Source organism: Fringilla coelebs, assembly GCF_963513975.1.
Source record: "Fringilla coelebs genome assembly, contig: SCAFFOLD_38, whole genome shotgun sequence".
Classification (NCBI taxonomy): domain Eukaryota; kingdom Metazoa; phylum Chordata; class Aves; order Passeriformes; family Fringillidae; genus Fringilla; species Fringilla coelebs.
Window position 1 is genome coordinate 1,538,937 of NW_028167583.1, and position 12,515 is coordinate 1,551,451.

General features: G+C 51.7%; 1 protein-coding gene and 1 long non-coding RNA gene across 2 annotated transcripts in view; one reads left to right on the forward strand and one right to left on the reverse strand.

Moving 5' to 3' along the window:
• LOC311165771 overlaps positions 1 to 12,515 on the forward strand; it is a 276,507-nt gene that overhangs the window by 172,779 nt on the left and 91,213 nt on the right. The window lies entirely within an intron of this gene.
• On the reverse strand, positions 5,524 to 6,456 carry LOC311165762 (olfactory receptor 14J1-like; the record flags this gene model as incomplete). The annotated part of the gene is made up of 1 exon (XM_084227269.1): positions 5,524 to 6,456. The coding sequence occupies one exon, from the start codon at positions 6,454 to 6,456 to the stop codon at positions 5,524 to 5,526; it is 933 nt and encodes a 310-aa protein (XP_084083395.1).

The window sequence follows — 12,515 nt, forward strand, 5'->3', positions numbered from 1 at the left end:
TGATGTCAGACCTCTGCCCTGTGATGTCACAGCTGGCTCTGTGATGTCACAGAAGCAGTCTATGATGTCATAGCTTTTAGATGACCTCATATAACCCACTCTGTGATGTCACAGCCCACTCTGTGACCTCATGTTACCAGATGATAAATTGTCTGCACCAGGTGACTGACACCTGGAGGTTGTTCTCCAAAACCCCAGGCCTATGGAAACCACACAATGCCCATTGTGTGAGAAGGGGAACTGGAAGTTCACCAGCCTCAGTGTCCTGCCAGCTCAGCCAGGCCCACTGGAACATTGGGATCCAAAACCACAGGGACCACCAGAGAGACCCCCAGGACACATGGGTAAAGGGGAGGGGAAATATGTTCATGATTTTGGGGAAATGATTATCCATCCGTGTGTTTAGTCCAGGACTATCAATGAATATGCGTGCAAAATACAGAATATAAACCAGAAACTTTCGTGCATTCAGCATGCAGGGCTTTGGGAGGAACTGTCCCCTATGCATCCAGCTGGATAAAGAATGCTGCTTCTTAATGCTGCATTGGTGTTAAGGAGTTTTCTGTTTTACTGAATTTTTGGTGACGCTCAACACTCCCACTCCCGAGGAAAGCTCTGTCTCCTGATGTTCACAAAGAGAAGGGCTGGTGGCAGATGTGGGGCTTGGAGGCTGCCTGGGGCATAGTGACCATGAAATAATCAAGTTTTCTATGTTCTATGAAAGAAGGAGGGGCAGCAACAAAACTTCTACACTGGAATTGGGAAGGGCAGATTTTGGCCTGTTTAGGATGCAGATTTGGAGAGTACCAAATCAGGTAGTGATTTTTTTAAGGGAAACAGCCTTTAAAAACAAAGGGGTCCAGGAAGGATGGACACATTTCAAGAAAATAATTTTAAGGGGGAATGAGCAGCCTATCCTAGTGTGGCAAAAGATGAGCTGGTGAGGAAAATGACTGTCCTGGCTGCCCATGGAGCTTTTATTGGAACTTAGGGAAAAAAAGAGGGTGCATCATTTTTGAACAGAAGATCAGGAAACTTAAGAAGTGTTTAAGGATATTGTTAGGTCACGCAGAAAGAAAATTTGAGAGGTGAAAGCTCAATTAGAGCTTAACCTGGCCACTTCTGTGAAAAAGAATAGAAAATATTCTGTTAAAAAATAATAGCAAAATATTGAATAAGGAGAGCCTTTACTCTTTATTGGATGCAGTGGAGAATATAGTAACTAAAGACAAGGAAAAGGCTGAGTTACTTAATACCTTGTCTGTCTTAATTTTCAATATTAGGACAGGTTGTGCTCAGGACGAGTGTTCTCCTGAGATGGTAGATGGGCACAGGGAACAGAACAGACCCCTGAAATCCAGGAGGAAGCAGCTGGTGACCTGCTGAGCCACTCAGATGCTCATAGATGTATGGGATTGGATGGGATCCATCCTAGGGGAATGAGGAAGGTGGTGGATGAGCTCCCCAAGCTGCTCTCCCTCATTTACCATCAGTCCTGGCTCAGCAGGGAGGTTCCAGAGGACTGGAGGTGGCAGTGTGAGCCCATCCCCAAGAAGGGCTGGAAGGAGGATCTGGAGAACTCCAGGCCTGTCAGCCTGACCTCAGTGCCCAGCAAGGAAATGGAACAGATCACCTTGAGGGCCATCCCAGGGCACCCACAGGATGGCCGAGGGATCAGAGCCATCCAGCACAGATTTAGGAGGGGTAGGTCCTGCCTGACCAATCTGGTCTCCTTTTATGACCAGGTGACCCAACTGTGGATGTGGGAAAGGCTGTGAATGTTGTGTGCCTGGACTTCAGAAAAGCTTTTGACACAGTAAGCCACAGAATTCCCTGGAAAATCTGCAGCCTATGGGTTGGACATGTTCACCCTTCCCAGGTAAAGAGCAGGCTGGAGGCTGGGCCCAGAGCGTGATGGGGATGGTGCTGCATCCATTGCGTGTCCAGTCTCCAGTGGTGTCTCCCAAGGGTCTGTGTTGGGTCCAGTGCTGTTTAAAATTATCATTGACAATGTGGATGAGAAGATTGAGCCCACTATTAACAAGTTTGCAGATGACACCAAGCTGGGTGTGAGTGTGGGTCTGCAGGAGGGTAGGAGGGCTCTGCACAGGGCTCTGGACTGGTTTCGTCCAGGGCCCAAATCCGTCAAGGTCAGGTTTAACAAGTCCAAGTGCCAGGTCCTGCACTTGGGCCACAACAACCCCTCAAGCACTACAGGATGGGGACAGAGTGTCTGGACAGCAGCCAGGCAGAAAGGGATCTGCAGGGACTGATGGACAGTAGGCTGGACATGAGGCAGCAGTGTGCCCAGGTGGCCAAGAAGGCCAATGGCTCCTGGCCTGGCTCAGGAATGGTGTGGCCAGCAGGAGCAGGGCAGTGATTCTTCCTGTGTGCTCAGCACTGGTTGGGCAGAACCTCGAGTGCTGTGTCCAGTTCTGAGTCCCCCAGTTTTGGAAGGACATGGAGGGGCTGGAGTGTATTCAGAGAAGAGCAACAAGGCTGGTGAGGGGTCTGTGACGCAAGTCCTGTGAGGAGTGGCTGAGGGAGCTGGGGTTTTTGATCCTGGAGGAGGCTCAGGAGAGGCCTCATCACTCTCTAAAACTCCCTGACACGAGGGTGCAGCCAGCTGGGGGTCAGGGTCTTTTCCAAGGGAACAGTGACAGGACAAGAGCACAGAGACTTAAGCTGCACCAGGGAAAGTTAAGCCTGGATGTTAGGAAATATTCTTCACATAAAGTATGATTGGGCATTGGAATGGGATGCCCAGGAAGATGGGTGAGTCACCGTCCCTGGAGGTGTTTAAAGAAAGACTGGATGTTGCACTCAGTGCCATGGTCTGGGTGACAAGCTGGTGTTGGGTCCCAGGTTGGATTTGATTCTCTCCAAGGTCCTTTCCAGCCTGGTTGATTCTCTGATGATTGTGACACTGCAGGGCCCTGGGGAAGCATAGGGCCATTGTGACACTGTGGCGCCTGGTGGCACTAAGAGGACCATGGTGACACTGTGTATGACATGGCAGCACAGAGCCAAGGGGCCATTGTGACACTTTGGGGCTGAATGGAAGCAAGGAGTCCATGGTGACAGTCTGGGTCCTGGTGGAACCAAGAGGCCACTGTGACACTGCAGGACCTTGTGGAACCATGCAGAGCATTGTGACAGAGCAGGACCTGCTGACATGATGGGTCCATTGGGACACTGCAGGGCCCCATGGAACCAAGTGTCCGGTGCTGCTCCTCAGGGACACCAGGAATGAAGGAAAAATGTTTGACACTGTTGTGGCCCTTGGGACCAAGAGGCCATTGTGACACTGTGGAACCAAGGAGAGCATTGCTGTACTGCCAGACCTCATGGAACCAGTGTGACACTGCAGGGCTTTGGGGACCAAGGATCCATTGTGACACTGTGGGGCCTTGAGGGACCACAGCACCACTGTGACTCTGTGGGGCCCAAGGATACAAGGGACTTTGTGACACCAAAGGGTCCCATGGAACCAAAGGGACATTGTGATACTGGGAGGCCTCATGGATTAATGGAGACCATTGGGACACTCTTGGGCCTCATGGAACTGTGGTAACACCAAGTTGTCTGGGAGTGTTGATCTGCTGGAGGGTAGGAGGGCTCTGCACAGGGCCCTGGACAGGCTGGATCCAGAGACCAAATCCAAAAAGGCGAGGCTTAACAGTTTTTCCCCTGTGCTCTGCACTGCTTGGGTAGCACCTCAACTGCTGTGTCCAGTTCTCGGCTCTCCAGTTTAGGAAGGACATGGAGGGGCTGGAGCATGTCCAGAGAAGGACAACAAGGCTGGGGAGGGGTATGGAACACAAGAGCTGTGAGGAGCAGCTGAGGGAGTTGTGGTTGTTTATCCGGGAGAAGAGAAGGCTCAGGGGAGACAATGTGGTGTCACGGAACAGGTCTGATTCGATGATGTTAAAGGTCATTTCCAACCTGGCTGATTCTGTGGTTCTCTGAAAGCACCCTTGGAGCAGTTGCAGGATGAGCCCTGGGCCTCCTCTGCAGAAGCTCCAGCAGCCCAGGTGCCTCAGCTTCTCCTATCAGTCCTGCAGAGCCTCTGCAGCTCATCCTCATTGCCCAGAACAGGGAGCCCCAGAGCCAGACACAGCAGCCCAGATGTGTCCCCCTGCCTGGGGTGCCTCTGGCAAGGGAGCAGCACCAGGCACTGCAGGAGCCTGCAGACAATTCCTGCAGCACTTGGAGGATGATCCTGCTGCCCAAGGGATGTTCCCATGGTGCCAAGTCAGGAACTGAAATGGGGAGTGGGGCCAGAGAAGAAAGGGCAAACAGGGATGGTCTGTTTCCCAGGGAGAGAACAGGGGTGGGCAACAGGAAAAAATTTGTAGCAGGAAGCGTGAAGAAATCAAAGGTAAAGCAAAGGAAATGCTCAGGGCAGTTTGGGGGTGTCTGCCAGGCAGCCCTGGCTCTGACCAACAGCATCTGCAGTGGGACAGGAAACTCCCAGCCCATGGGAACAAACTTTCTGGCTGACTACAGAGGCCAGGACAAAGCTGAGTGGTTTCCTGGGTGTTCCCCCAGCCCTTCCTGGCCCCAGTGGCTGATGGCATTTGTGCTCCCTCAGGTTCATGTCCCCACAGCAACACCATGGGGGTGTTCCCGCCTGCTCTGTGCAATGTAAACAGGGGTTCCTGAGCCAGTGCTGCCGTGTCTGTGCCTGCAAGGATGGGGCACCTGTGTGAGCTGGGGGAGAGGCCAGGGCTGCAGAAGGGGGATGTTGTTGGCAGCTCCATGAGGACGCTCTGGGGCACTGCCCTGGGCTGTCCAGAGCACTGGGGATGGATCAGCCCTTGTTCTGCTGCTCCTTCCCATCTTCCCCAGGGCCCTTGCAAAGCACCAGCCATGCTATTTGCCCCCAGCCTGCCCATGGCCACCCTGAGGCTGCTCACAGGGGTTTTCTGTGCTCAGCATTGGCCTGGGCATGTTCTTGAGAGAGCCTGGGCAAGGAGCCTGGAGCCCCCAGGGCCTGGCCTGAGGCGTCAGCGCTGCCCTGCAGCGCCCATGGCCTGTCCCTGCTGCAGCCCCGGCACTGCCACCCCAGGGCTGTGCCCGGCCCTGAGAGCACTCAGGCCCTACAGCAATACCAGGGCCACCAGGGCAGTGGCACAGGGCCACAGGAGCAGCATTGGCAACACCAAGTGCTGCTGCTGCTGGGCACAGCTGCTGTGCCAGCACTGATGGTCCCCCAGCTCTGCACACAGACATTGCTGCTGCAGCTCCAGAGAAGGCAACAAAAGGGCATCTCTGCAGAAAACTTTGCTGGGAGATCCTGTAGTTCCTTTAAAACCACTGAGAGTGCAGCTCCTCATTCACATAGTCTGTGGCCATAGAGAAGGTGGAGAGAAACAAGATGCGTAATGTCACAAAGAATGATTTTTCTTTGTGGACTTTATTGTTAAAGTAAAACAAATTACAAAACTTCCAAAATGAGATGTACAAGAAGTATCAAAGATGAGTTTTATTATAAATGGTTTGCAGAAATCGGCAAGCACTTTAATGTTTTTGAAAGCATCCAGTCATCAGCGTCCACACTGCAGCCTTGAGCTCCTGGTTCCTCAGGCTGTAAATGAGGGGGTTCAGGGCTGGAGTCACCACGGAGTACAGAACTGACAGGGCAAGATCAAGGGATGGGGAGGACATGGAGGGGGGCTTCAGATAGGCAAATATGCCAGTGCTGAGGAACAGGGAGAGCACAGCCAGGTGAGGGAGGCAGGTGGAAAAGGCTTTGTGCCGTCCCTGCTCAGAGGGGATCCTCAGCACAGCCCTGAAGATCTGCACGTAGGAGAAAACAATGAACACAAAACAAACAAATACCAAACAGACACTAACTGTAAGAAGCCCAAGTTCCCTGTGGTAGGATTTGGAGCAGGAGAGCTTGAGGATCTGTGGGATTTCACAGAAGAACTGGCCCAGGGCATTGCCATGGCACAGGGGCAGGGAAAATGTATTGGCCGTGTGCATGAGAGCATTGAGAAAGCCACTGGCCCAGGCAGCTGCTGCCATGTGGGCACAACCTCTGCTGTCTAGGAGGGTCCCATAGTGCAGAGGTTTGCAGATGGACACGTAGCGGTCATAGCACATGACGGTCAGGAGGGAAAACTCTGCTCCCATGAAGAACATAACAAAAAATACTTGGGCAGCACATCCTGTGTAGGAGATGATCATGATGTTCCAGAGGGAATTGTGCATGGCTTTGGGGACAGTGGTGCAGATGGAGCCCAGGTCAGTGAGGGCCAGGTTGAGCAGGAAGAAAAACATGGGCTTTTTCAGGTGGCGGCTGCAGGCTATGGCGCTGATGATGAGGCCGTTGCCCAGGAGGGCAGCCAGGGAGATGCCCAGCAAGAGGCAGAAGTGCAGGAGCTGCAGCTGCTGCGTGTCTGCCAATGCCAGCAGGAGGAAGTGGCTGATGGAGCTGCTGTTGGACATTGGCTGTGGCTGCACATGGGGACCTGTACATGGAGAAAAGGACAGCTAAGTTTTAGAGGAGATATCTATAAGCAAAATCAAATCCATTTTCCATACACCTTCCCCTAGAACACACACACAGACCCTTTTTATTCAAGCTTTCTGGGGTTTCTTCTTTAAGCTCTCCCATATCTCTCCTGGTATTCTTGGATATCAGAAACCCTCAGCATTTCTGCTGCACCCAGGGAAAACAGAGCAAATTCTGTGAGGCAAAGTTATGAGTGGAGAGTGACGGGAGGTTGTCTGTCATTCCGACCTGTACAGAATTTTTCAGGGCTTTAGCCTTTCTCAGGTGGAGGTGGATCAGTCTCCCATGTTTCCCCAAAAATGTCCCAGGTAAAGCTGAGCGCAAATGGTTCAACCACAGTCCAGATCCACTTCCGTATCCAAGCATTACTGTTGCTCATTTCAACAACCCAGCAGCACTTTCAGTGTTAGAAGATCTGTGCCTTTCCCCATCAGTCTTACAACTCAAAGATGCTCTAGGACAGGTTTGAATCCTAGATTGAAGCTCCTAGCTTGGACTGAAATCTCAGGGAGACTTCCAAGTGTCCTTATGCTGGCATTGGATGAAGGAGATGCAGCTCCTTCCCTGGCTGCCCTGACAGCATTGCCCAGAGCTGGGCACTGGGGACAGTGTCACCCTGACCCAGCTGTGCCCCCTCCAGAGTCCCCAGGGCCAGGCAGCTGCTCCCAGCCCTGTGCTCTGCAGAGGGAACTGGGCCTGGGGCTACAGAGCTGCCCCACGGCTCTGCTGCAGCTCTGCCTGCCCAGGAGGGCTGCACACCTTGGAGCCCTGGCCCTGAGGGCAGAGGCTTGTCTGGGGGCACAGGAGGGAGGGGGCTTATTCAGAGGGAGAGGCTGCACTGCAGGGGATCCTGTGGACATCTCTAAACTCTCCCTGCCACAGCATTTCTGGGGTTTGTTTTCTCTCATTGTCTGATCTCTCTGCTTTCTGGAGATTTTCCTCCTGCAGGTGTTTCCCTATGTCTGATCTCTCCTTGACAGCACTCACAGACCCCAGATCTCCATGCACTCTCCTTGGCCTGACAGAACCCTGCCTGTTTGCAGGGCACAGTCTGGGGCAGGTTCTCTTTGCAGCTTGCAGAAAGGACAGCTCAGACTGAGCCTAATAATTAAGAGCAAAAGTGATGCTGGTGCTGTTCACAGGCAGGGTGGCTGAAAGCACATTAGGGATCTCCTGTGAACCGATTGATCACTAAAACAACAGTTGGATGTCTAGGGCACTTGTCAGTATTCATAATTAATTCATATTAAACCTTTAATATTTATCTAATTTCCCTGTTATTCTCCAGTAGTAGGAAAATGAATACCAAGTTTTGGGGAAGTTCCTCATCTTCAAGTGAAAATCCTTGTCTTGGAAATATTCTAGGACTGATCAGAAGCACTGAGCATGTCAGAGCTTCATGAGCATTTCACCTTCCCTGCACCAGAAATACCCAGAGTTGTACTCACAGAGTCTGCAGGCATTGGAATGTTGCAGCTTTAGGAGATGGCTCCAGGAGCTGCAGCTGCACTGTCCTGCAGCAAGAGGTTCCTGTGCCAAGGGCTGGCAGTGATTGTGCCCCAGGCAATTCTCAGCACCTTCCCAGCCCTGACTGATTGAAGCTCTCTGTGCCTCTGTGCTGTGCCCGGGGTGGCTGCAAACAGTGCCCCAGCCCTACTGGGCTGGGAGAAAAGCTGCACATCAAGAGAAATGTGCTTTTGAAGCTCTTCTTGGTTACCAGGAGCTACTTCTGTTCCAGTAGCCCAGCCTAGCTCAGCAGCACAGACACAGCACAAGGACTTTAATGACCCTCTGGGGCTTTGTGCTCAGGCACTGAACATCAGTCCCTGAAAGGGAGCTGAAGAAACCTCTCCAGAACCCCAAGTCAGAATCCAACTCCAAAGTTTCTTGGACTTTTAATTGGTCCCACTGAGGGACAAGACTGAGAAAGTGTCCCCAGGCCCCAGGCAGAGCAGAGAACTGGAGGCAGTGATGACAGGTGGGGACAAAGAGAAGCCAAGTCTTGGTGCCATGGGCCACAGCAGCGTCTTGGCCACCAAGGGCTGTGAGGAGACACCTTGTCCTGAGGCACTGGGGCCTCCTGGCACAGCCCCAGCCAGGCTGGGCACGATCAGCCCCTTGTCCTGCCCTCAGCATCCCCCCCTAGCCCACATCCCAGTGGCCTCAAGGATCTGCTGGAAGGAGTCCCTGGGGAACCTTGCTCAGCAATGGCCCTGGGGGTTCCTTAATGCTCTCAGGCACTGCAGGACTTTCAAAGGACTTTGGGTTTGGCTTTTGCCTTGGAGTCTCTGAGAGGTTTGTGCAATCATGGCTCCCAATTATCTGCTGTAATTAGTCCATCGAGAGGCTTTCTCAGTAGCAACACTCATTGGGGCCCATTAATGCTTCAGGGTACTTCACTTATTTTAAGGTACTTGGTGCTTCCCTTTTGATACAGACTCTGGGAGAGGTTTGTGCAATCATGGCCCCAATTATCTGCTTTAATGAGTCCCTTGAGAGCTTTGTACTGACACTCAGTGGGGCTCATTAGTACTTTGAGATACTCAAACTTTTTAAGGTACTTTGGATTTTCCTTTCCACACTGAGTTTCTCAGAGGTTTTTGTGCCATCCTGGCCTCCAGTTCTCTCCTCCAAGGAGTCCATGAGGAGCCTGTGTTGGGCATGGACCTCAGTAGGACCCATTCATGCCTTGAGACACTTTGGGGTTTTCTTCTGACTTTGACGTCTCGAAAGGTTTATGCAATCTCCATTCAGGCCCTGAGGTTCCAGGCCTCAGCTCCAAATGCACCACGGGGCTCATTAGGATCAGGCAAGTCCTGACAAACCATGGCTCCGCCTTGATTTCCCCCTGCTCCTATGCAGTTCATCAGGAACTTTTCTGTAGTGGTTTTGGTTTGCCAATTTGAGATTTTTCAGCCAATGCATCAATTAGTGTGGTGGGTTCCGTGTTGGCTAACTACCAGTACATTCACTAGAATATCCTTAGTCTTTTCCTGCTGTGAAAGAGGATTAGGGGAAAGGCAATGTAGGCTCAAAACCTTAAAAGAGTATAAAGAAAAGTTTATTAATATTAACTAAAACAAAGAGTAATAAGAATCAGAATAAAACTTTCAGAACACTTCTCCTCTCTCTACAACCTTTTCTTTCTTACTGGCAATGTAAAGAGACAAAACCTAAAATTTTCAGTCAGTTTACCACCTCTAGAATAGCCTATCTTCAGTGCACTTAGGGAGAGGAGTCTCTCTTTCATGCTATGGAGACTTCTCCAGAAGTAAACAGTTCTCTCATGGCTCTCAATTCCCACACATAGCAGCCACCATGAAAATCTGCAATAATGAAGTTCCTCCCATTTTTTCACAGCATTTCCCACAGCTGGGTTTTTGGGCCATGCCAACTTATGGGGTATAAAAGATGAGCTTTTTAAGAGCAAAGGTTCTCTTCATCTATTTCTGAAATCGTCTTCATCTCCTGGAAGAGAGATCTTTTTCTTTTCTCGCTGAGGGCACAGGGTCTCATCAATCTGCTCTCTTTGTCTGTTCAAACTTCTCATGGAATCACAGCTACTTCAATTTGCTTACTTTGCTTTGGAAGCCTTTGCTGAACAAGTCATCTCCCCATACTTTTCAATGTGTTATAGGGAAAAAGAGAGTCTGATAAATCAATTCCATCATTCTCCATAGCTTTACAAGAGGATTTCAGCCCCAGGATCAAGGCATCTCCTCATCCCTCCCATCTGGGACTCAACTTCCTTTTCACTGACCTCGGTGTCTTCATGTTGCTCCTCTATGTGCCTGCACTTTGTCCTTTCCTCTCACTCGAGGGAGGATGGAAGCACTGAAAGAGTTCATATCTCACCTGGGTCCTGCAGGTGATTCTGTGACCCCAGCTGGGCTCGGTCCTTGCGGCCGAAGCTGTTTTACGATGGAGGTTTCTGCAGCAGGTGCGCTGGGGCTGTGTCAGGATGGGCCATGCTGGGGGAGGGCTGGGATCTCAGCAGCCAGGCCAGAACACAGCAGCAGCACAGCCAGGGGCCGATGGCTTCTTCTCCCCCTGCCCGGGGGTTGTGGGCAAATCCCAATGGTTGCAGAATCTTGCCCAAGCCGGCCCAGCCCGGGGCTGCTCCTGAGGCCCAGTGGATCCTGGCTTGGCCAGACTGGCGGTGGGGCAGGGCTCAGCAGTGCCCAGATGTTGGCAACTGCAGCCATGACCTGGCCCGGCCTCGGCCCCAAGGCCTCCCCTGCCCTGCCCAGCAGCTGATGGGGCCTGGTGGGGTCCCTGGGAAGGGGCCCGGCCCCACGGCAGGAGCCACCCGGCCTGCCCCAGCTAAGATGGGGGCCAGGTCAGCCTTGTTACCTCTGTGTCAGCCAGAAGGAAAAGAGACCCTCCTAGGCTTTCTCATCTTTAATGTGTGTCTTCACAAAGGCATGTACAGATTCCCGAGTGTTTTAACAGACTGTCAATTCTCAAAGTTAACTGAGTGGTTTTTTGTCACTCACAGTGGAAACTGCTGGCAGCTTCTCTTAGAACATTGCTTCCATGATGCAAAACCACCCCAACAGCACAGAGCACAGAGCTCCTTTGTCCATATGCAATGGTCATGTGCCTAAGGCCTCAAAACCACTCCTTGGGAGATCTCTGGGCCCTCTACAACATGTTTTCAATTGAAAACATTCAGCTCAGAGTCTAAGAAAATCAACAAACTTCAGGCCAGCCTGACCTGGCTACTTTTGTCTGGGAGCAATCCTTGGATATATGGAATTTGGGATGCCAAATTCAAATTTTTTTCCATGGTCCCTGGACATGAAGGCTGGTTCTTCTCTATAGGAAAGAAAGGCACAGAGCCCCAGTGTTTCAGGGACTGATGAGAGGTGACCACCAGAGAGCAAGGCCAGTAAGAGCTGGCAGGACTTTTTCTGAGAGATACCCTTGCATAGCAGAAATTTTTTAGGCAGAATACCATCTTTGGCAATGGGCGTCTGAAAAGTCAGATGGTTCTTTTCCATAGCAAGGAATGCACGGAGCCTCAGTGCTACAGGAACTGATGAGAGACAGCCCTTGACATTCCAAGATCAGCCAGACCTGTCAGGTGGCCTCTGGGAGGCCAAGCCAGCCAGACCTGTCCCATGTTCCCTGGGTTCCATGGGGCCCCACAGTGTCCCAATGCTCCCATGCTTCCCTGAGGCCTTGAGGTGCCATAATGCCCCCTTGGTGACACCAAGCCCTGAACGGTTGTCATGGTCTCCATGGTTCCATCAGGCCCCACGGAGCCATACAGGTCTCTGCGTTCCATGAAGCCCCGCTGTGTCACCATGGCCCCTTGGTTCCACGGGCTCCAGTGGTGTCACAATGATCCCCTTGGTTCCATGGGCTCCAGTGGTGCCACAATGATCCCCTTGGTTCCATGAGATCCCTCCAGTGTCCCAGTGATCTCCAATGGGAAGGAAAGAACCCAGCCCCAGTGTTGTAGGATAGCCACCAGAGGCCAAGGCCAGCCTGACTTGATGGTACTGGCAGATTTTGCCTGGGAGCAACCCTTGGGTATACAGAATTTTAGAGGTGGAATTCCAATTTCAGCCACAAACACCTGGAGGAGAACGACGGCTCCTTTCCATAGGAAGGAACGCAGGGAACGCCACTGTTTCAGGGACAGATGAAAGGTGACCACCAGAGGCGGAGGCCAGCCAGACCTCTCTGTTCTGGTAGCTTTTGTCGAAAAGCAGCCCTTGGATATAGGGAATTTGGGAGGTGGAATCTAAATTTTGGCCATTTCTGTGTAGATAAGAAGGACAGTTCTTTTCCATAGGAAGGAAAACACAGAGCCCAAGTGTTTCAAAGGGAGAAGAGGAGAGAGGTGGCTCCTGGGAGGCCAAGCCAGCCTGACCTCTTTGTCCTGGTGACTTTTGTCATGGAGGATTCTTGTATGTATGGAGTTTGGGAGGATGAAGCTCAATTTTGACCACAGACACCTTTCGAAGTAGGATTGTTCTTTCCA